Source organism: Doryrhamphus excisus, linkage group LG9 (genome assembly GCF_037039965.1).
Source record: "Doryrhamphus excisus strain RoL-2023G ecotype Guam linkage group LG9, RoL_Dexc_Guam_v1.1, whole genome shotgun sequence".
In the NCBI taxonomy this organism is placed as follows: Eukaryota; Metazoa; Chordata; class Actinopteri; order Syngnathiformes; family Syngnathidae; genus Doryrhamphus; species Doryrhamphus excisus.
Genome location: NC_136365.1, coordinates 8,803,831 through 8,828,674, shown reverse-complemented (window position 1 = coordinate 8,828,674; position 24,844 = coordinate 8,803,831). Strand labels below are relative to the sequence as shown.

General features: G+C 41.5%; 1 protein-coding gene across 3 annotated transcripts in view; it reads left to right on the top strand.

Moving 5' to 3' along the window:
* Positions 1-24,844, top strand: part of sdk1b (sidekick cell adhesion molecule 1b) — a 264,413-nt gene that overhangs the window by 84,302 nt on the left and 155,267 nt on the right. For all 3 annotated transcript variants that reach the window (XM_058079948.2, XM_058079957.2, XM_078793365.1), the window contains 3 exons: positions 12,433-12,589; positions 15,898-16,004; positions 16,091-16,238. In XM_058079948.2, the coding sequence (XP_057935931.2) occupies positions 12,433-12,589; positions 15,898-16,004; positions 16,091-16,238 (412 nt within the window). The remainder of the gene's footprint in view (positions 1-12,432; positions 12,590-15,897; positions 16,005-16,090; positions 16,239-24,844) is intronic.

Sequence of the window (24,844 nt, the reverse complement as noted above, 5' to 3'; positions counted from 1 at the left end):
TGAATGATGGGTATATAAAAGAAGTTGCGTTGTAGATTACCTTTGCACATCCGAAATCTCACAAGATTAATATTTGACCTTTGTATTGTTCTTAAAATTGATGTTAAAATCTTGTCTCCTTTCCAATCTTGTGCATCGTCTCGTCTTCTGAGTTGGATGTCTATCCGTCAAATATATACCAGTACACCCCTGGTTGTTATAGTTATTTTTAATTACAGATTGGCTTGGTGAAGTCATTTTCTATTATTAGATATTCAGCCAACAGAAAACACCCATTGACTAAATCTCTTTGGACAATAAGGGGCTAAACACATCGTCCCTAGATGCACACTCACACAAGCACACACCTACACAAACACTTGATGGCCTTTGCCATGCTAGTAAACAACGACCTAAACCAAAATGTTTGCAGAAAATGGCACCGGCACAAAGCGAGTAAGTGACTTAGTGGGAGAAACAGGTCAAAGCAGTGAAGCTTAAAACTGTTACGTGCCCCATGCCCACATAGCTAACAGGTAAATGGCACTGCCCAAGGACATAAGACACACTTTTCTTTTGAAAATAAAATGGGGTGTGTGGGCCAGTTCAGGGGAGAAAAAAAAATCAATGCCATGCTAAGGTAAGCTGGTGATGGAGCTTAGATGAACACGAGGCAATGCGTAATGGTGACTGATGAGGGTCAAGGTGATACAAGTCTGTAAATAGCCATAAAATAATGGCAACTGGGGGACAAAGTTCAATATGCATGATGTACTGTAGATGGACCCTGGAGATTTGCTATTGAATTTTTTTGTCAGCTTTATAAATGGAAAGGAGCCTGAATTACTCATCAGTGTCACCAGCACTGAATCCAATCTTTCAATTGATGATCATGTGATGCCTAACTGTCAAGCACTAATAAAAAGAAGAGTACTTCTTGCAAATGCATATGTTTTCAAGGTTTGGTGTGATTTTCGATTTAAGAAAAAGTATTGTAATGCAGGGAAACCTGTAGGATAACTCATATCAGTATTTCCCATACATTCAATTATTTGTGGCAATTTTAACCGCCACAGATCAATTTGCATTAGAGCCATCCCTTGATTATTGTGGTTAATTGGTTCCAGACTGAAATGTGATGAGTTAATATTTTTGCCGTTTTTAGAACCCTGGGGGGGCCACATCCGCCCGTGAAAGTTTCAATACAGCCTGCCTGTTCTTTCCAAAGTATTTAATTTAAACTTAACATACAACTGTGCAATATCTGATTCACGCAATGCGGCCCGTGAGTTAATACATTTGCTCACCCCTGATCTAGACTTAAAATAAGACCCCTATAATCGCCTTTACACTGGTATTACCCATTGTAGTAGACATATAGTGTGAGAAGGAAGGGAAAAAGCCAACAACCAAATGTCCCTTTGAACCTTTAATTAACGTCTTAGTCCAACTTGATGAGAAAAATATTGGTCACAGATTCTTATTAGTTAGCGCTTCACATATCCATCGGCAGTGGATATAATCCATCGATTCCACTACACGGAAATACTTTGTTGCATCTTATGTTATTCTTCGCAGTCGGAACCGGCCCTCGATGTGTTGCCAAAAGTCGTTATCTGCCTTATTAGCATTGACACGCCGTAGTCATCCATGAAACATCCATGATTTATTCATTAATTTATTCTGAAAAATCATAATGATATTTACTTCCACTTCAGTAAGTGAGGTTTGAGTGACTGGACTCAGATAAACAGATAAACAAAGATTACTGCATCAGGACGGTCTGATTATGCATACAGGTACCATTACACACCTAGTGCATACCTTTATGTTTGTAAAGCTTTTTAGGACTCCGTCCACTCTCCTTATTTCTCTTGTTTTGTTCAGTTGACCTCCCCCCCCCCCACCCATCCTCTTTACCACTGTCTGGTCTGCTGGGCTGTAACAGTGATACCCCTGGCGCCGCGGTTGTGATCTCCACCTTCAATAATTAATGAGAGAATACAATTCGTCAATCACTTCAGTGGCAGGCAGGCAACAATGTCCAAGGTCAGTCCTGTGTCAGTTGTCGGAGGGGATATGATTGCTCGCAGTGTTGCCTGGACACATGCACCTGACATGCAGAGAAAAGTGGAGAAAGAAATCGTAAGGCTGGAACTGGTTTGAAATATTCCTCTTAAGAGGTGAGACAAGATAAGGATAATTTAACAATAGCATAATTAAAAAGAAGGAGAAATGCACTAGCGAGAAGGAAGGTGATTAAATACAGTATCTCAGGCATATACTGCCTGACGTCTACGTAGACCTCAAGGTCAAACATCACTTTCTCCTATTCAAGTTGTGCAAGTTTCTGCAGAGTGTATTTGCAAGTGTCTTTTGTTTGACTGCAGTTGTATCTCATAGAATCAATGCGGATATGGGTTGAATGTGTGTGTGTGATGCCTACGGCGGTAGTGTAAAGGTTGTGTGTTGGTCATGTCTGACAAGGACACACTCTCAGTGCATGCTGCCATTAACCCCGTCCGCCAGCACGCCGTCTATCCTGGCACCCCTTCCCACTTGTTCCCAAAAGAAAAGATTTTTAATGAGGACATGTAAGGCGTTCAGGGGAGAGCTGCAGGTGGGCGGTGGGGAAAAAAGATAAACCATAGAGAGTATAAGAGGGAATTAATTATTGTCTGTGTGTGTGTGTGCATATCACTCCAAAGGGTTGAGCTATTTTCACACCACACAACTTTCCTCAGTGGAGTCTTCAGTCTCAGTGGAACTATTTATTTTGCTCGCTTCCTAAATGACAAAATGTTAGAGACTGCACAGTTTTCTGTTTACTGCTTTTTGCAATCCCTCGCCAACCAAGCACAACGTTAGGTAGACTTCACATGCCAGTCTGATGAGATTGAATAGAAGAGTTTGGATCCAAACTTCTATGGAGCCATCTCAACTGGGCTGTCAAATACTCATGAGTTCAGGATATTCATATTAATTGTAACAAATTATTAACTAACTAACATTCATTCATTCATTTTCTACTGCTTTTTCCTCACAACTGGACTGGTCGCCAGCCAATCACAGGGCACATATAGACAAACAACCATTCACACTCACATTCATACCTATGGACAATTTGGAGTCGCCAATTAACCTAGCATGTTTTTTGGAATGTGGGAGGAAACCGGAGTACCCGGAGAAAACCCACGCATGCACGGGGAGAATATGCAAACTCCACACAGAGATGGCCGAGGGTGGAGTTGAACCCTGGTCTCCTAGCTGTGAGGTCTGCGCGCTAACCACTAGACCACCGTGCCGCCCACTAACTAACATGATGCTCTAAATTACAAACAAGTCGGTAAGGTGACCTCAACTTTACATTTTTTTAAATATAATGCCTCACCAATCCACTCATTCTGCGTTTTTTCCTCAGTTTTATAGTTCTTTACGGTCCGAAAAAATGACAGGACCTACCTCCTTACTCTCCCCCTCTTATCTGATGTGCGCTCGTCATGCGATCAGAGCCGACAGTATCGTGTAGCATTTGTGTGTCCTATAGCAGATGTGCCCTCCAGCGTGGCCCACCTCTTAAATGTCACTGATCACAGTCTCTTCCACCTGATTGACCTGCCCTCAACACACATACACACACTCATCACTCTGCCCCTCCCCTCCGTAGCCACACACACACACACACACACACACACATGCAATTCTAGTTTTAGTGACATTACTGAATGCCAGACAAAGCTATAATCTGACATTTCAAAATGACACATAATTAGCAATTTAGGTTAACAATGCAGTCTTGCTTAACATAAATAATGACATGCTTATGATGGTGAATGACTGAAGTTCCGATTTTACAGCTACGTGTAATTGTGCTCATTCATTTCTCCTCTCTTGCTGTACCTTAGGTGGAACTCGTTAGAATGCATACTTGCTTTCAGTCTGGCAAGAGCTTTATTTTTTGGCCTCATCTGGAAATTTCCTCAAGTAGATTGAGAAGATGTTTTTGTTTTATTTATTAGCAATGCATGTCTCTCAGGATTCGCACAAAGATTTCTGGCAGGCTGCATCTCAAATTATATCCTTGACTCAATATGGGGCCCCAATACCTTAGATAATGTGTATTGATTATTTTTCCTATTCCAAGTATGAACTCATGAAGAAAGTGCATTAAACATAGTGTTTTCCTCAACAACAATGTGCTTGTGTGTGCATGCACCTGTTTGTGTGTGTGTGTGTGTGGGGTAGCCCTGGTAACTTGTCGACTCTTCTGACATCTGTCGATCAGAGAGTAGGGATCAGTCAGTCAACTGTCGGCTCTGATCTGATAGCTATCAGTCAACGCTTATGGAGAGTGTGATACAAGCCGGCATGGATGCACCCTAGGGGAGGCTATCATGTCGGGGTGGGAGCAAGAAGAAAGACTGGAGGAATTTTGGCTGCCGTTATTTAAAACCATGCCTGCTATTGTTAGCAATTTAATGATAATAATAGCACTAAAGCACTGGAACTGGGAAAAGGCACTTGTTTGGGAATTGGTGGCAATGATAAGAGGATGTGTCTTCTAGCTGCAAGCCAAGGAAACATTTTGTTCCCTTGTGTGCAGGTTTCTCTGCTGTTTTCCATCCAGGAATAGTACATCTCATCCTTGTGCCCTTGGCATTACTTTACCACAGTTCAGCCGAGTCCTTTCAGCATCAGCAGGGAGTCAGGGGTTGTAACAGTCATAGGCCACTTGAATTTAATCATGATTGAAGGTAGGCTGCGTTTTCTGATGAAGCGTCTCAGACAGACCTCTAATTGGTTGGCTTGAAGGAGCTGTACTTTGGGGGAATGTAGTTACATACTGCAGGACACTAATTGAACAATTTATTTTTCCATTTTTGAAGTAGGTTACTTGATTATGTCATGTCAGTGATTTCTTGTCAGAATCGCTTGTTGAATTCTACCTCTAACTTATTTAATTAATTATGTTAGTTTTCCACGTAATTAATACCTGCATATAATGGGAAGCCACACCTCTCTGTAATGATGGCAGACGGAGGCAAGTGAAGCGTCCCCACAGAGGCACAGAGTCTGAATTATTTTTCTTTTTTTACTGTATCAACAGCAGTGCTCATTTCCAACACTTTGCAGTGTCTCTTTGTCTGTCCTCTGAATAACACTTCCTCATCGGCGAGGTGTATTCACAGACATTTCAAAATACAGTCGTGAAGAGCTAACAGACTAACAACACACAACTTTACAATAACGTGCTTCACGTTACATCCTCTGTGACAGCAATGAATAATATAAGGGTCTCAGACAAGTAGCTATTTGCCCACACAAAAAATAGCAATTACTACAATGAACCAGTTTAACTAATACACCCACAAAGATGTTTTTTCAATCTGAACGCCCGATCCCAAAGACGCATTTACACATATTTTAATTTTTTTGCACATCATGTGAAAAGTGATGTAAATACTAGCCAATACTAGTCAAAGAAAAAACACAGTTCATTCATTAAATCTTCTTTCTCTTTGGGCTTTTCCTCGTCAGGGGTCGCCACAGCAAATCAATCTCCTCCATCCAACCCTGTCTTTCTCACACCAACTACCCTCATGTCCTCCTTCACTACATCCATAAACCTCCTCTTTGGTCTTCCTCTCTAAACGCAGCATCCTTCTATCAATATATATATCAGCATTTATTCAATATATTCATATATCTCTCCTCTGGACATGTCCCAACCATCTCAGTCTGGCCTTCTGACTTTATCTCCAAGGCCTCTAACATGTAATGTCCCTCTGATGTATTCCTTCCTGATCCTATCCATCCTGGTCACTCCCAATGAGAACCTCAGCACCCTCATCTCTGCTACCTCCAGTTCTGCTTCCTGTCTTTTCCTCAGTGGCACTGTCTCTAGACCAAACAACATGGCTGGTCTCACCACAGTACCTTTCCTGTAATCATACATTACATAATTTTACAAAAAAACCCACATTAGATTCGGGGATTCTAAAATAAAGATTGGTAATGTTTTTTTAATGTAGTCCAGCAAAATTGTGAACAGCATACATTCAAATTTTAGCTGACACACCGTGTATGTTCATCTAACTCGTGTGAACTATGGTGAACTGTGATCTCATTTATCATCATCAAACCATTCACCTTACTATGTTCCATTAATTGCTTTCCTCCGCTTTCCCTCGTTGCTGTGAGATTATTAACGTGCAAAAAATTGAACTCATAATTCTCTCCTCTCCCCACGCGCTCTGCCATACTAATTAAGTGTTTTAAATGCCTGTTAAAACAAGAGCAGGCAGATTTATTAGATTAAAACCGAATAGAGCTCATTTGCACCTAATAATCAAAAAGCCTTCTTCTTCAGTAGTGGCAAAAAATGCTAAGCCATACCACTTTTACATACTTTAATTCACTCACTTTCTATCACAAGGATCGCTGGGTTATGCTGCAGACTATGCCAGCTGACTTCTGGTCAGAGGTGGGGTCCATCCTGGACAGGTTGCCAGCCAATCACAGGCCACATATAGACAAACAACCATTCATACTCGCATTAATACCTATGCAGGGCTCGACAATAACGATGTACCGATGGCCCGGGGCAAGTTAAAACAAAATTCGGGCAAGTAAATCCAATCATTAATATTCCCGTCGGGCAAGTGCACTTTGGCATGCCATACTGCCAAGAGTTTTTTTAAAAGCGGTTCTTGTTGGGTGTTGGTAAAACACGGACTGTGTAATTCTGGTGGTAATTTGCAAACCAATCCTTGCAAATCTTGAAATGGACCAATCAGAATTGTTTATCTGCAGTCCACAGTCCACAGTCCGCGTTTTACCCACACCCGTTCTTGTTCGCGATCAACCAATCAGCGATCGTTTGACTACGAAAACATCTATCATGGCGTCCCTGCTAACATCGTCTAATTCTTCAACAACTTCTGAAGGAAAACACCAAAAAGTGATGAAACAGTGCCTCCTAAACAAGTATTTTATTAGCGGCAGCAAATCAAATGATGGCACAGGTGAGTGAATCACATTGCTGTGACAATTTTAAAGTCAATCATTTATTATTTAATAAGCACAATGGTCATTCAATCATGAATGTACTAAGTCTCTTGACAATCCAGATTTCCATGCAACGTCATGATCTATGTAGGAAAACAACTACAAGAAATGATAATCATTGAATCTTTATTTGAGATTCTAATGTGATGCCACAAAAATGAGATGATATCATTATGGCAGTCTTTTCATTTTACATGGGGCAAGTTCGGGCAAGTAGTTCTCACCTTAAGGATTCCCCATGGGCAAGTCATTTTTGTTTTTAATGTAGAGCCCTGCCTATGGACAATTTAGAATCAATTGACATACAATAAAATGCATTTATTTAGGTGTTTCTACCCTTCATCATCTCGCTGAGTCTGTGTGTGTGTGTGTGTGTGTGTGTATGTGTGTGGGTGCCTGTGTGTGTGTTTGTGTGTCCAGAGTCTGAATCAGTATTCATAGACTACAGTCAATTCTGTCAGCCCCTTCCCAAGGCAGGGGTATAGCTCTATGAAGATGATTTTTTTTTTTTAAGGTGACTGACCCCAATTGTGACCCGTGCATATGTGTGCGCACAGCCTCACTCTCAAACTCATTCAGACCACAGGGTTTCCTCGGCAGATGGTTACAGAAAAATGCTTGCTTGACTACCTTTGTTTTAGTTCCCTTTGACCAGTCCAACATATGAGTTATGGTTTTACACTAAAGTTGTCCCACATTTATCCCTTTTTATAGCAGTCAGACCCGACCGCAACAAATTCATTTCCGTGATATAAATGAAATATTTCTGTAGTTGTAGCATAGAAAACATTCATTCATTCATTCATTCATTTTCTACCGCTTTTCCTCACGAGGGTCACGGGGGTGCTGGAGCCTATCCCAGCTGTCTTTGGGCGAGAGGCAGGGTACACCCTGGACTGGTCGCCAGCCAATCATAGGGCACATATAGACAAACAACCATTCACACTCACATTCATACCTATGGACAATTTGGATTTGCCAATTAACCTAGCATGTTTATTTAATTTTATTTTTTTAACATTGTCAGAGCCCTGTAGGCATGAAATAACATCACCTTTACACCTATTATGCAAGCTAGCAAGTTAGCCAGCTAACAAGCAAGCAACCTCAAATGAATTTATTATTGTTTATAAACTACGGATTGGAGTCCAATCTGCTGTAAATTTGAAAATAGGATAATATTGGCTTCTGCCACAATGTCGTCTGATTCAGTTGCTGTATCACGTCCGAAACTCTGGGCCACACACCAATATGCAAGGTGCGCTAATGCGCCTCAAAGCTGGTTGCCACTAGACTCCTGCAGAAAGAAGAAAACACAACATTACCATGCAGACATGTCTGTGGTGTCCCGTAGTGAAATTAGTTTCACTTCTATCTGTAGCGACAGCGATAGTTGCCCCTCACTGTTCCCGGATTGCTGTGTCATTGTGCGGTAAGATCGCTCTTTGGTAATACTGCGGCACAAAGTTTTGAAGTGACTTTAACAACATCTTTTGGCGATTTGCGGACCCGTGTTGTCCTTTGAGAACCCACTTTGCCGACCATTTCCTTTTATTCCTTCATCTTTGTCCTCCCTACAATCTAGTCTCTAGTCCTCTTGAGAGTTAACGAATTGTTGGCTTACATGTGACATCACGTCTGTTTGCTGTTGTGCGAGACATCAAGTGAAATCAGAGCTAAAATGCTGGATAATTCTACTGTTCAACATTATGACAGAGTTCCTGAAATATTCCATATATATTACAAATATATATATGTTGCTCTCATCGAGTGGAGGCGAGTCTTGCCATGCTCAAGTTTGCAGTGACCACAAACAAGCAAAATTTGTATTAAAACCTATGTTGGAATTCAAAATGCTCATGACAATAGAAAATGCATAGATAATCCAAAAAAAGTCATAAGTAAACTGCAAGACAACACACACAGATATGCAAAGATCTCACATATGCATCACAATTCATCAGATAAGATGCTAACCCATGCATGACTAAGTCTGACATTGTCTTCCATGGCCTTAACACCCAATTGGTGGACTCAAACAGATGTAAATATGTGTCTACATACTTGAATTCCTTGAGTGTAGAAGTGCATTCTTTGAAATGCCATCTTTTAGTGACGGAAAATCATATAAGTCTTTTCCTCTTAAAAGTAGATATCCACTCCATCGAGTCAGTTATTTTAAGGTATCTGGCTTGTATATTCGGCTTTAAACCTTTATAATACTGTGACATCTACACATCTCTGTGGTAAGTGAACAGTGGCCGTATTGATTTTTTTGCCTCCCATATCAAACCCAGAATGACACAGACTGCCTCTCGGTCATGTGGCTGCAACCCCGCAGTAAAAGGAAATGAATGTCTGTGTACATCCTGACTGACCTTGACCTCCTGACTCCCCTGTCACTTTTGAAGGTCAACATTCTTTCCCAAAATATGAAACATCCATGACCCTGAGCTGCCGCACACTTTGGCGGAGACGGAGCAAAAAAAAAAAAGCAAGAAGTGTGTGCTCGTTTTTTAATAGTTAGACATTTGCTTAAGGCACAAAGGATGAGAACGATTTGTTGACAGTGGGCGAGAGAGACACAAACAGCGAAAAAGCCCAAGTCGGATGGCATTAGCCTGTGAAACATCCCGTTAGCTGACCTTGCCTTCTCTCAGGTGCGAGCGTTCTCCATCTCCGTCTGCCGTCCCTAATGGACTTCACTTTAAAGTACAACGTAGGATTAAAGGGCCATGAGCAGTGGAGTAGGAAGGGAGAATGCAAGTTATAAAGAAAGTGCAGATAAGTGAAATAGCTGGAGCACTTAAAACCATTCTATTTATACAGTGTGCATCGATGCCAGCTTTTCCAAGTAGAGCTATACGATAAACTGTTAAGGCTGCATCTCTCTCTCTCTCTCTTTCGCTCTCTCTTTCTCTCAATATGAGTTATAGTGCTGGTCAACAGAATGACAGTGGCAGCACTGGTTGCCATCAAGTGTGGAATTTTCCATATAAATTCTTATGGTCATGTTAGCACTTACTCACTGTTTCCTTGTCTCACCTCTGCACACACACACACACACACACACACACACTGACTAATATATAAATCGAGCGGAGATGGTACATTTCCCCTGTGTGCAGAGCGAAGGTAGCTATCAATCCAAAATAGAGGGGCTACTAAAGTAGGAGGAGAAGACGAAAGAAATGTGGCCCTGTGACATCCACAGAGAGCAAGTAGTGTGGAAGCAAATGCAGGAGAGACTAAATGTGAGGGTTCTGGGAAGGAAGCTTAGAAGGAGGAATGAAGGTTGCGTTGACAGGAGGACAGTTTTGACAAGAGCCACACAGTTATTATTAAACCACTTTTAGCTTGATAAGTTCATGCCTATGCCAAAGTACTGTGGTGTGGTATACCTCTATATCCATGAAGGCATCTCTTAATTGTAGACAGAGGTCAAAGCAAGTCAGTAAAGACATGCAAGTGCAGTTCAAGTTTCAAGTCCAGATAAGGAAGGTCGAGCAAATCCGAAATCATATAAGCTAGAAATGTTGTAGTCATAAAAACTGTTTAATGTCTCGTAAATAAAGTACAATTTTAACAATGTAACAATCAATTATATTTGACAAATACAATATATGAAGGGGGTGTCACGGCGGGTGAGTGGTTAGGGCGCAGACCTCACAGCTAGGAGACCAGGGTTCAATTCCACCCTCGGCCATCTCTGTGTGGAGTTTGCATGTTCTACCCGTGCATGCGTGGGTTTTCTCCTGGTACTCCGGTTTCCTCCCACATTCCAAAAACATGCTAGGTTAATTGGCGACTCCAAATTGTCCATAGGTATGAATGTGAGTGTGAATGGTTGTTTGTCTATATGTGCCCTGTGATTGGCTGGCCACCAGTCCAGGGTGTACCCCGCCTCTCGCCCAAAGACAGCTGGAATAGGCTCCAGCACCCCCCCTCGACCCTCGTGAGGAAAAAGCGGTAGAAAATGAATGAATATATGAAGGGGCTGGTGACCACTCCAGGGTGTACCCCGCCTCTCGCCTGAAAACAGATGGCATAGGCTCCAGCACCCTCCGCGACCTTCGTAAGGAAAAGCGGCAGAAAATGAATGAATGAATGAATGAATGAATGAATGAAATACAATATATGAAAGGGCTGGTGACCACTCCAGGGTGTACCCCGCCTCTCGTCTGAAAACAGCTGGCATAGGCTCCAGCACGCCCACAACCCTTGTGAGGATAAGCAGTAGAAATTGAATGAATTAATGAATATATGAAGGTCTTGGCAAAGATCTCTCAAGAGGAAACGTCAGAGTTTAGTGACTATTTTCAAGTATGAAACATTATCAATATGTTTACAATGATGTAAATGGACTAGTACTACTGAGTGCCTGCAAAACATGCCTGGAGTGCCTAAATGGTAAATGTCCACTTTCACAGCAGAAAGTGTTTGCTTAAATTCCACCATTTTATTTTGTGGTCAAGTACTTTTTGACCTAGCTGTGGAATGTTGTAATGGTTGTATTGTTAATTTTAACACACTTTTTGATTCTGTGCAAATAAACATGTGGCCTTTTATATTCTTCTTCAGTTTGCACTATTCATCAGCATAAATGCAGTTTGAGGAATCGATTTACAGTCTTGCTCTTAAGAGCATAATTCTCAAATGCATTAGTCTAGCAGTCTGCTTTGCTCATGTTTTTATATGTCAGATGTCTGAATCATGACTTTATGATTTTCTACATTTACCAAATGGTGCAGGTCAGCTGTTGGAGATTAAGTCAGAATATGCAATATATACATGATAGAAAATACACTTGATTGATTTTTGTTGTTAATTCTTGATTCTTGAAAAACAGAAATCCTGGTGATTTTTCCCATCGGAAATAATACAAATCCAATTAATCAGACACCCACAAAATATGAACAAAAGTACATTTTATAGAGAATAATTATAGTTTCACATGTAAACAACGTGGAATAATATTTAAGAGATGGAATGAATGGATGTAACTTATTGTTGATCCTAATGAAATTGAATTCAGTCGTGTTTTCTTTTTCACATTGCTGGCACTCACAACTTTTTTGGCCCCATGGCGGGTTATTTAACAGTCAAATTCACAGTGAGTCAGCAAAGTGTCGGGTGCTTTGTTTGGGCGCTTGATTTCACGGAAAAGTACAGGGCAAACTGATTAGTTTAAGTGCAAATTTTAGCATTTTTAGCAGAAATATTTGATGAAAACCGGGAAAACTGAGGTTTTACTGTAAGGTCATGCAGCTGTGACTTTGCATTTATTTTCCTTGATCCTAAATGTATTCCCAAGTACTTTGTCTTCTGAGGAGGAATGCCCGCCATTGAAAAATATGTATTTTGTCTTCTCTTTGTGTTGATCAGAGGTGGCTCCCTATCTACGAGGGGTTGGAATGGCGCAGCAAGTGGTGTTGGAGGGAAACAGACTGGTGTTGACATGCTTGGCTGGAGGCAGCTGGCCGCTGCAGTACCGCTGGTCTCTCAATAACAGCAACATCACCGACTGGACACCACAATACAGGTCAGCTGGCACCAACTGGCGGCTTTGTTCTTACAGGATACAAGAGTACACGGAAATCTCTGTTTATATAAAATGGCATGAATGAGTGGCGCAATAACCCATAAGGCCATGTTCCTCAATCAGTACTGGGAAAAGTACAGTAAGATGAATGCATTTATTTTTATGCTGGCATTCATCATCATTTTTGTACCAACTCAAATTTAGATATAATTTATTAATACACTGTCTCTACTCTGAGTGAAGGAATATATTCAAGAAGTTTTATTGTAGATTTCCATTATTCTACACTCAGTGTGCTTCTCTCTAGGTCCTGTGTTGTTTGGTAAGAGCCAAGCTGTCCCTCTTGGCAACGCTGCTGCTGTGAAATAAAACCGTTTTTCAACATCATTCATAATAGTGGCAAACTTGGGAGAGTTTATACGCTTGGGTAAAGGAAGAGCCTGAGACAGCAGGAGGCGTTGTGTAACACATTGGCCTGTTTTCAATATTATGACAGTTGTAGTTTGAGAAAGTCGCTTCTATGACAGACTGGCAGGTCAGATTGCCGTGTGTCATCTTTTGCTTGAATAAAAAAAAATATATATGTATTACAAGTCAAACACCAAAGTGAACTTACATCTACCAAATCTGATGACTAGACTTTATCCCCAGTCCTTCTAACACCTTTAAAACCAGGCTTTTTTTCAGGAAGAAACGTCTGGTTTTAATATCCGCCCCATTCATGATTACCCTGCAAAATCTGGCATTCAGTACCTACACTCTTGTCCGCCTCTCAAACTGGGATATGATCTGCCTCTGCCCCCCCCACAACCCTGAACATAATAAGGGGTAGGGGAACAGGGTGAACAGATGGATGGTGGGATGGAAATCTGGAGATTTGATGGCTCTCTTGCAAGACAATTTTTTCAATTATAACAATAATATCTTGCCTCAGGGAGAATTTAAAGATTTCATTGGAGAAAACCATCCATTATACATCCTGATGTAGAGTTATTTTTAAGTCAGAGCTCGGTTTAATAAGAGTTCTTTTTGGGTGAATTTTTTTAAAGATATGAACTTTATTATGAATTTCTCACAGATCGATTTTCATAAGAGTGCACTTTCACAAAAGATGTTTACTTTTAAAAAGCTCATTTCCACATATGCTGTTGTTTATATTATGTTAGTGAGTATGTGATGCCTGAGGCACTAACCTGGGTGCAGAATAACAAACCATTTGGAAAAGGTTTGTCTATGAGCTACAGTATGTAGTCATATTATCACTTGTATACTTTGCTGCCTCAATGTTGGTTCCCAGTTGGCCAGTGGTTCCAAACTATTCAACCCCCACCCCCCACACACACCCAGAAGTGTGACGATAATTTTCTATTTTTTCCCCAATTTCAAATAGTAGATAAACTGATAAAATAGATAGCATACAAGTGTATTCAAGAGTCAAATTGCATGTTGAGTACTACAAATTTCTACATGAAATCTGTAAAGCCTAATTGAAAGCCTCTCGCGTCCTCCCTGACACACGCACACGCAATTTGACAAGCACTAGTGTAGCTATTTTTTATGACTCCCTTATTTTGTTACCACAAGTCAAAAGGATTAAGTGCACATCACCCTCATTTTGAAGTCCAGAAGTGTGTCGTATGTGTGGGTTGAGGTCTCTTGACTTTTGCAAAAAGAGACATGCTGGCATACACCAATACACACATGCATATTGTAAAAGTTGATTTATGTTGCCTGATTTAACTTGTCCAGAGAATATCGGTTATGACACCACTTTATCACTGTATTGATTGGCAACTGCCAAAATGGAAATTTGATATTCAATTTGTTGACTCCAAATTGTCCATAGGTATGAATGTGAGTGTGAATGGTTCCTTGTTGTCTATATGTGCCCTGTGATTGGCTGGTGACCAGTCCAGGGTGTACCCCACCTCTCGCCTGAAGACAGCTGGGATAGGCTCCAGCATACCTCCACGACCCAAGTGAGGACTAGTGGCATAGAAATCTCCTTTTCTAATAGATGGAAAAATTGGCTTTTTTTTTCTTTTTTTTTTTAAAAAGGACTTTAGCACCGACAAAAATTCAATTTAAGGTAAATCCAACCACATACATGCTTGGCAAACACTAAAGATTAGGTAGACTTGCACAATCTCATGCAATTCAGTACAATAACTGTATTTAATTCAATTCACTGGCGACCCTAGTGACCCTAGTAAGGACAAGCAGCACAGTAGATGAATGAATGAATGAAATAAACAAGGTGCTTACACTTAATTAGCTGATTGATTAGCTGGCGATCAGTCCAGGATGTTGTACCCCGCCTCTTGCCCGAAGACAGCTGGGATAGGCTCCAGCATACTGACGACCCTAGTCAGGATAAGCTGCATAGAAAATGAATGAAAAACCTGTTTATGACCTCCTAAATAAATTATTATGTTACATTCAAAGCACTCCAAGCACTTTTTGCGCTTAAAAATGCTTAATTTAGGTAGAAAAATACTTGTAATTTACATATACTATATGCATGACTAATTTACTAATAGGCCGTATTAAACCATGAAATACTGATGATTCATTAGTTAATATATTTTGAAAAAATGTGAGAGTAAATCCCCAAAATCCCCAAAATGGAAGCGCAATGTGGCGAGGGATGCCTGTATAATGGACCCAGATCGAAAGAGAGGGAGAGCTGCTATGTTATTCCAGTTTCCTGATTAAAACAAATTGCTTGAATTATTTAAGTATAACACATACAACTTACACAATGTACACAGAATATACAGCAGGGTGTGTGTGTGTGTGCATATGTTGTGTGTGCAACTTGGCACAATGCACTGACAGCCTGGGAGTTAAATACTTGGCTGGCCTGTTATTCATAATGAGCCCCTAAGCGATGTCCAGTTTGTCAAGCGAGTTTGTGTGTAATTGTGTGTGTGTGCGTGTTGGTTTGTGTGGATGTCATTACATGTGTGTTTATGCAGCAGCGCAACCTCCATCCCATGCCAAGATTGCCATTAGAGAATCCCAGTCCATTAAAACAACATTAATTGCCTCTCAGGAATAGAGAACAAACAAAATAAACATTTTGGTGGAAGACTAGTGAAATGTTGCCAAAAGTGTTTTAAAAAAAAATGGAAACACCGAAAATATGATTGCGAAAAAGCACGGCATCAATATCGACGATACTGCCATATTATGAATTAGGCGTTTGGCTGCCTTTCCTCTGAAGTTAAAGTGCATCTCCAGGTATATGAAATGGATTAATCAAATTAATATTCATTATATTTGTGTCTGTTGTGCTTTATCTCTAGGTTGTTTGTGCCGTCTCTGCAGAGGACTGATGCTGGCCTTTATCAGTGTAGTGTGAGGAATCGAATGGGCGCCATCATACATTGGAGGACTGAGGTGCAGGTGGCCTGTAAGTACAACAAGCACACAAAAAAAGAAACTTGAACCAATAAGTTGTCGCATGTTAATACGGTAGTAAATCTCACTTCTGTCTAGATTTGGGAAGGTTCTCAGGCGAAGAGCTGAGAATCACAGCGAGTCAAAGCCAAGCTGCCGTGCTCAGCCCACCTCCACTGGCATCCTTCCCTCAGCCCCTCGTCACTTGGTACAAAGATGGACACAAGATCATTCCAAACAGCAGAATGTAAGTGCCTCTTCTTTTCTTGCCCGAATGCAGCGATTCATACACATGTACAGTACATTGGTGGCATCAGCAGTCTTGTAATAGTACTCCATTTTTGTCGTCACTGGTTGGCTGTTGTCAACACAAGTGAAACCGAAACAAACTATTGCATGCACATTTACTTGTGACATAAAGATAACATATTTTTAAACCTATTGAGTTTATTGACACTTTAATGCTGTGTAGCTAGACAATAGTTGGCAGTTCACGCTTAGTGATAATGAGGAAGATAGTAATTTTTAATAATAAGTACACACTCCTGATCAAAATGTTACTACCTGTTGAAAAATTGCAAAAATGTACTTTTTGTCCTGTTGGATCTTAAGGAGGTTATAAGTTGCGCTGCAAAAAATAAAAAGAAGAATGAAATAAAAGCACGAGGGTCCCGGGTAGGCTGGAGCCTATCTCAGCTGTCTTCGGGTGAGAGGCGGGGTACACCCTGGACTGGCCAGCCAATCACAGAGCACATATAGACAAACAACCATTCACACTCACATTCATACCTATGGACAATTTGGAGTCACCAATTAACCTAGCATGTTTTTGGAATGTGGGAGGAAACCGGAGTACCCGGAGAAAACCCACGCATGCACGGGGAGAACATGCAAACTCCACACAGAGAGATCGGGTCTCCTAGCTGTGTGGCCTGCACGCTAACCACTCATCCACTACAAAAGTACATTTGAATCAACTATTTATTGTGTAAAACAGAAATAGGCTGTTCATCAGCTCATCAAGAGTTTAGGACCATAGCTCTATAAACCCCCAAACACCTCTAAAATGGGAATAAAATGTTCAAAAAGGGTCTCATTAATTAGTTGTGGTGGCATTCTTGTTAATCACCTCAAAAATTGGTTTGATGCCAGTTTTTCTAGGAGGCTCGTGGGAATGTTGCTCCAGGTGGTGAAGATGGCTTCACGGAAGGAATGCACTGTCTGGAACTGATAGTCATTTTTCTAAACGTCACTTGCCATCCTTCCCGAAATGTTCTCAACTGGATTCAGATCAAAGGAACACACAGGATGGTGCAAAGGAGTGCCTTGTTTCTCTGGAAAAGTCCTTTGTCAGGCAGGCGTTGTGAACTGTGTTGAGAAACCACAGTCATTACCACCCAGACGAGGATCTTCCGTTATTAGAGATGCCCCTTACAATATCTCCACATAGCCATCTGCCGTTTTGAGGCCCCTGCACAGCCTGATCCTCCACTCTTCCTTTAAAGGAAAAAAAAACCACTCAGAATCAAGATAGCGCACTCTCCATTGTGCTGTATGGAAAGCATATCCTCAAAATGTTTTTGTCTCAGTCCCATTTCTTCTGTATGCATTTTGAAGTTCTGCTTCGAACCTTCTTAAGGTCCAACAGTGCAACGTGTGAATTAAATTTGTCAATTAGTGATTACTACATTGATTACATCAATGTAGTGGTTTCCCCTGTTGTCATGAAAACTGACCTTCCAATATGGCTGACCCTTTCCTTTAGATATTCATTCATTCATTCATTCATTCATTTTCTACCGCTTTTCCTTACGAGGGTCGCAGGGGGTGCTGGAGCCTATCCCAGTTGTCTTTGGGCGACCGGTCGCCAGCCAATCACAGGGCACATATAGACAAACAACCATTCACACTCACATTCATACCTATGGACAATTTGGAGTCACCAATTAACCTAGCATGTTTTTGGAATGTGGGAGGAAACCGGAGTACCCGGAGAAAACCCACGCATGCACAGGGAGAACATGCAAACTCCACACAGAGATGGCCGAGGGTGGAATTTAACCCTGGTCTCCTAGCTGTGAGGTCTGCGCGCTAACCACTCGACCGCTGTGCCGCCCTCCTTTAGATATTTTAATACAGAATTAATTTCAACTTATTTGTGGATTTTACAGTACTTGTTTTAAGGAGGTTTATTTCCATAAATTGTAGACATATGTATGCCCAAGGTTATTTTCTGAAAAATGTCACGCTCTTTATTAGTATTAGTCATTTTATGTAGGCCTGTTATTTTTTTTTTTCACAGAAATGTTCTAAGGATTCAGATTTAGCTGGAAATCGATTGTTGCTAAAATGTGCAGTTGGAAACCCCTCATCAGTGAAAGAGGTTGGGTTCTCACACCCTGACATAACTAACCATTAAGAGCACTAAGTGCTCCCAGGCGTGCTATCCGGTGAGATTGTCTGTGGCCTTGCTATACATGTAAATGGTCAGTCTGTTCCTTTTTCACTCCTTTATTGCCTCTTGCCAAAGCTCGTTGGCGTCATTAACAAATAAGCTAATTTTTATCATATGAAGTATATCACATATCAAACTCTTGATTGTGACGGACACATTATTTTTATTTATTTATTGTCTGATTCACCACTCCATTTTGTAGCATTTTCATCTTTTTAATATTAAGTACAAATAAATTATCGGGTGGGGGGTGACAGAAAAATCTTGAGTACCACCGAAACATTGTGACAGCTGAGCTGGAGAGACTGCCCCTGCACTCGCTGGCATACAGTGATGCAGAATCTGGAAGATCTCGAAAGCTTTATGTGCGGGTTATTGTGTGCAGCTGCTCCATAGGAGTCCACAACTCAATATTAAGGTCCACAAAATTTGTTTGATCTGAACCATTTAATCGTGACACACATGCAAAAAAAATACTTTTTCACACCACTGCATGTGCCCTGTAACTGAGTCGAGGACAGTGGTTACCAGTGGTGACATGCATCATTAAGAGGACAATGTGATGGGTGTTACTGAACAATTACTGTAGGTCTTTTTTTGTAATTTGACTCAAAAGTACAAGTTAAGCAGCTCCTATCCTTTGATTATTTTCATACACGAAAAAGCCATTTCACAGAGTTGAGTAGATCCAAAAAAGGCAGTTAGTTTTACTGCACGCACAGCGAGGAGGGAAGACTTCTCTGTTTACAAGTTTCCAAAAGTCACCGTGCCCTGATCTGGCTTTCATTTCTGTCATTTTGCAAATACATGTTACATGTTGGAATTTGGTTCCTACCTGCTCCACATCAAAGGGCTGGAGAGGGTTTGAGACAACTGCGGCAATAATAAAAAATAATAAATAATAATACATTTTATTTGTATAGCGCTTTTCAGAATACTCAAAGACACTTTACAGAAGAATGGAGTTGAATAAAGCAAGTAAACAGAGTAGAAGAGACACCAAAATACAACATTCATTCGTTAATACACAGTTAAAACATGAGTAAAAGCAGGGCGGGGCACAGCAGTCAGATATAAAAAGTTAGACATTAAAAACAGATTTAAAGAGGTGGGTTTTTAGTTGTTTTTTTTTTTTTTTTGCAATGTCCTACATGGCATGTAACTCCCTAAAGCGCCAACTAAACTGTACTGTCACTTTGTCCAGGTGTGTGCAATGCTCCTCCGGATGTAGAACAATAAAATTTGAGACTAAAAACAGTATGTTTTAGGAAACCCCTCTTTTTTTGTGAGTTGTATGATTTCAACAGCGCTTTTAAACACAATCGACCTAAGAATGTATCATATACAGCACTTGCATAACTATTTTTGTCTTTATACCTGATCAGATTGAAAGCAATCTTGATGGACACAACAAGGTCCATCAAGCCATGCTAGAACAAGTTTCAATTTGAGAGACCCAAATTCACCCCCCCCCCCCCCCCCCCGAAACATCTTTCATCAATTATGTTTGGCTTCTGACTTCACCAAAGTTCCCCCAGACACACGCCAAAATCATACATGAAGTCTTCCCAGATGAGTAAAGGCTGTTATACTGGAGCTGCAAAGCTGTCACCGACTCCAGTTTGACACTTTCCTGTAACAGAAATATTCCCAGTGGACTGACTGTCTGAAATGAGGCAATATGCAATGTGTATTTTTCATGAAATGGGTTGCTTGTGATTCAGGGAATAAACGTGCAGTTAAGGCCTCTCATATGTTTGCACTCTATGGCACTTTGACAACATGCAGTTTTTAACCCTTTGACATCCCTATATAATTTTCATGATGAAACTGGGGTAGCCCAACTGTGTACCAAGGAGTGTTATACATCATTGGGAAGCTATTTCACTGAGATCTGACTGATATACAGTACATCATTCTAGGATGCAGTTAGACTGCAGGCCGGCTAAACATAAATGTTAGACTAGTCACAAACATTTGAAGTCTCACAGTATTGCAACTGCAAATAAATCTCAAGCCAAAAATGATGTTGACAATGATGCAGTAAATGTACTCCTGTAAAATAGTTAGGCCACACCAAGTATTACATCCATAAAGACACAAAAAACACTGCTGCTAACTTTCATCATTTCCATTTCCGCACATGTCAAAAAACCTGCAGTAAATCATCATAAATCATTATGAATGTCAGTGTGAATGGTTGTGGATCTTTAGATTTCCTGCGATTGACTGGTGACCAATCCAGGGTGTCCTCGCCTCTCACCCCAAATCAGCCGGGATAGGCTCCAGCTTACCCACGCGACATAAAAAATGAATAGATGTACCAGCCCCTCTTCAACTTACATTGGATCAGGCCAGTTACATCCTATTTTAAAGATGACTGACATAGTGGATAGCCAATGAAAACACTGAATTTGATTAATGAGTAGGCCATGTAAGGAAAACATGGACTGTGTACCAACAGACCAATAACACTCATTATAAATAAATAGAAATATGTATAGGGGCGGCAGGGCGGTCTAGTGGTTAGCACGCAGACCTCACAGCTAGGAGACCAGGGTTCAATTCCACCCTCGGCCATCTCTGTGTGGAGTTTGCATGTTCTCCTTGTGCATGCGTGGGTTTTCTCCGGGTACTCCGGTTTCCTCCCACATTCCAAAAACATGCTAGGTTAATTGGCGACTCTAAATTGTCCATAGGTATGAAAGTGAGTGTGAATGGTTGTGTGTCTATATGTGCCCTGTGATTGGCTGGCGACCAGTCCAGGGTGTACCCTGCCTCTCGCCCGAAGACAGCTGGGATAGGCTCCAGCACCCTCCGCGACCCTCGTGAGGAAAAAGTGTCAGAAAATGAATGAATGAATGAAATACAATATATGAAGGGGCTGGTGACCACTCCAGGGTGTACCCTGCCTCTCGCCCGAAGACAGCTGGGATAGGCTCCAGCACCCTCCGCGACCCTTGTGAGGAAAAAGTGGTAGAAAATGAATGAATGAATATGTACAGTTAATCCATGTGATCGGTATCGACTGATCTCACTCATGGATGATCAGTATCGGTAGTCCCTAGTAAGGCCCTGTTGTGTTTTCCAGCCTATATATCCTATCCTCATCATCAACTGATACAGTATGCCGTTGACAATATCTCTGTCTGTTAGAGAGAAACTGGCTAAACTGCACAAAAAAACAAACAAAAACAGGGAACACATACTCATCACATGCTCATTGAGTCTGCAATACCAGCCCGCCCAGGTAGGAAGCAATTGTGATTCAATTTTACCTGCTGTTGTGCAGATGAAAAACAAATGGTGGAAAAAGGAGGCAATTACCACTGGATGGTTTTGCAGGTGGTCGTGACAGACTGTTTCCCACTCCTCATCTTTTCTGATTAACTCCTGGCTAGTTTTGCATTTTCCTGTGCCGTCGCCACGAGCTCATCCAGGCTCATGCAGGCTGTGGCCAGAAGGTTATTCAGCACGGCGCGGCGTGCATGAGGAGACACCAAGAACAGTCCAAGTGGAAGAGTTGGAGGGGGCTGTAGTAAGGCAGCAACCTTGCAGCTGTACTGTTATGTGTTCATTTATTTGGGGAAAACAAAAGGCGCACTGCCAGACGTCCAAGTCCTATGCGTATTTTTGGTCCAGACCTGTGGAGCGGGCTAACCAGCTCTGATGGACTGTATGTTGGCTACTGTCTGCTTCAACCTGTCATTGTTGGGAGTGCATACAACCATGTGGAGGCTTTACATACTGTACTCTTGTAGAAATCCCCGCCCCCCCCCAAGGACTCTAAGTGGGTTTCGAATAGAGGATAAGGGAATCTGAAAGAACCAAATCACAGAATGAGAACCAGATTATTTATTCCTGACAACAATACCTAATACAGACGTCCGGGTTTATCTGCAGTCCCTGTATGCCTACAAGTAAGCGGGTCTTATTACAGCGCAGCTGCAAAAAGCACCCTTCCTTTCCCTTCCTGGTCTTTTATACACTCAGGGCTGGAGTCCTGAGGCTGGAGTCCTGGACCAATCAGCTGTCGCCACTGCCCTTGCTTGAACCGCTTTCATGGTGTTTCTCCTTTCATATCTTTCCTTTGCAGAGGCACCAAGGCATCTTTCCTTTGCAGGGGCATCAGGGCGTCTTTTCCTTTGCGTACTCGATGTTTCCACCTTAACTGTCAGATGTCACGTTAGTCCTCTTTTTTGTGTGTGGGTGCGTGTATCCTTTATATCCAAAGTATCTTTTGTATTTGTGAGACTATGTGTTTGCTTTTATCTTTAGCTAGCAAAATTGAGCAAATACCTTCACTACTCAGCCACATTATGAAAAGCAGTGTTATTTCCTTAAGCACTGTAAGTCAAGAGTAAATGGAGCACCTTACCTAGTGCACATTTCTGGTTGATACACACCATATTGACCGATTTTGGCAATGTGTCGAAACTCTGATGAGTTGGACACAAGTCTAATGGGTTCCTTCTCGAAAAACTGCACCTCACTACCTTTTCAAGTGCAAGAAAAAATCTGGATGGAAACTTTTATTTCTTCATCTTAAGATAAAATTGCTCTGATATGCTCACAGCCCACATCCGCACACACACACACACACATCCTTTGAAGACGCATACATGGCACCTCTTTTGAACCTTCATAAGACTAATTTGCACCTTTCTTCACAGCTCCCCTCTTGTCTTGACAAGACACGTCTCCTTCTCCCCCCCCCTCTGCTCGCGTCTCACACCCAGCTTTGCAGCCTCCAAATTATTCCTGATATTACCATATTCCCTTGTTGAGCTCTCCTCCGTCTCTTTTACGGTCATTACGGTGTTGCAGAATATACTGTCACAGAAGCCGTAAACATCTGTTCCTCAATGAGCTGTACACACACACACAATCACACACAAACACAGTCTCTCTCTAAAGACCTATCTCACTTGCATATACCTGGCCGGAACCTCTCAGTGTGCACTCATGCGTTGATTGTGCGCTCGCTGAATGCTTGGGCAGCTTTCTCTCGGTGTTGAGTTGTGTGCAAGGTTGCGTTGGCTGATCCCGCGGTCCGGTGAGATGAGGCCAGATGGTGCCTGGCGGTTGGCTATCTTGGCGGTGACCAAGCTGATGATGTCGTTTATGAACTTTATTGATCCATTGTGCTCTCCATCCTGCTGTATGTCAGCCTCACACACAGCTTCCACTTTATATCCAAGGATTTTTTTTTTCAATTCAGTCTCAGTATCTGCCCGACATGAGTATATCTTAAGTCACATCCTGTGCCGCTCTGCTGATTCACCATAGCATCAAAATGTTTTCCTCCACGCCTCCTGCACGTTCTCCCAAACTCCCAGATATATTACCTCTGTTTTCGACTTAGTTGTCCTACAGCGATCAAAGCAACTTCAGGATAGTGCTGTCATCTCCCCACCAACCAATGTTGATACGTGTGGCGAAAAGCGAGCCACCACCTTTAATTAGCTCTGAGTCCTGTGGCAGATGGACGTGAAGTGAATGTGATCAAGCACCATCAAGAGGAGAGCCAAGATGAGGAGAATTAGAACCCTCCTCCACTGGGGAAGGCACATTGATCAAATAAAGCCAGAAATCTATTCAGGAGCAAGCTGGGAGAGACAGTGAATATTTCTCTTGGCGGCCAGGCTGTAAAAAAAAAATGTGTGTGTGTTTTGACTTTCATTTATTTTAATTTGTCACACACCACTTTAAAAGGGGAGAAACAATTCATTATCCTGCTTTCCGTTACGCACATAGAAGAGGTCTAAAACCCAAACAGAAGGAAATTTCTCGGTGTCTGAACTTTGTGAGCAGATGTTTTGTGTGTGTGTGTGTGTGTGTGTGTGTGTTATTACTTTGGCACATAGGGCAACTGTAAACCAAAAAAAAAGTACATCATTTGACTGGAAAGAAGTATGGGCCTGATCCTGCTCCATCGCAAATAAAAGGCTTTGTGGAAAGTTCTCCATCTTTAACCATTGCATTTTCTCACGGAAACCACAGGGGGGATTACCCTGACTGTAGGTAGCAGAGGACTACAAAACAGGAAATGAATGCTGAATTTAGGAGTTTATGCTCTTGATTCTCTTGTGGTTGGAATGTAATCTCTGGAGTCACAGAGGTTTAGAGGTTTAATGCATGTGACTTTCTTCTCATGATATGATTTGGTTACTTTAGAGATTGACATCCTGGACATTTTAAGATTTTAGAAGTGTTATATGTGTGCCACCTCTTTGTTTACATGATTACTACTGTCATTTGCAGGGTATAAGATGCTACATTTTTCTTAAACTTTGATTGAAAATATGTTTTTTAATTCAATAGAGTTTAGAGAGTGACAATGAAGCAATGACGCGTCAAAAGGCGCACCATAATGTGCGCCACCCTGGACATGTTCG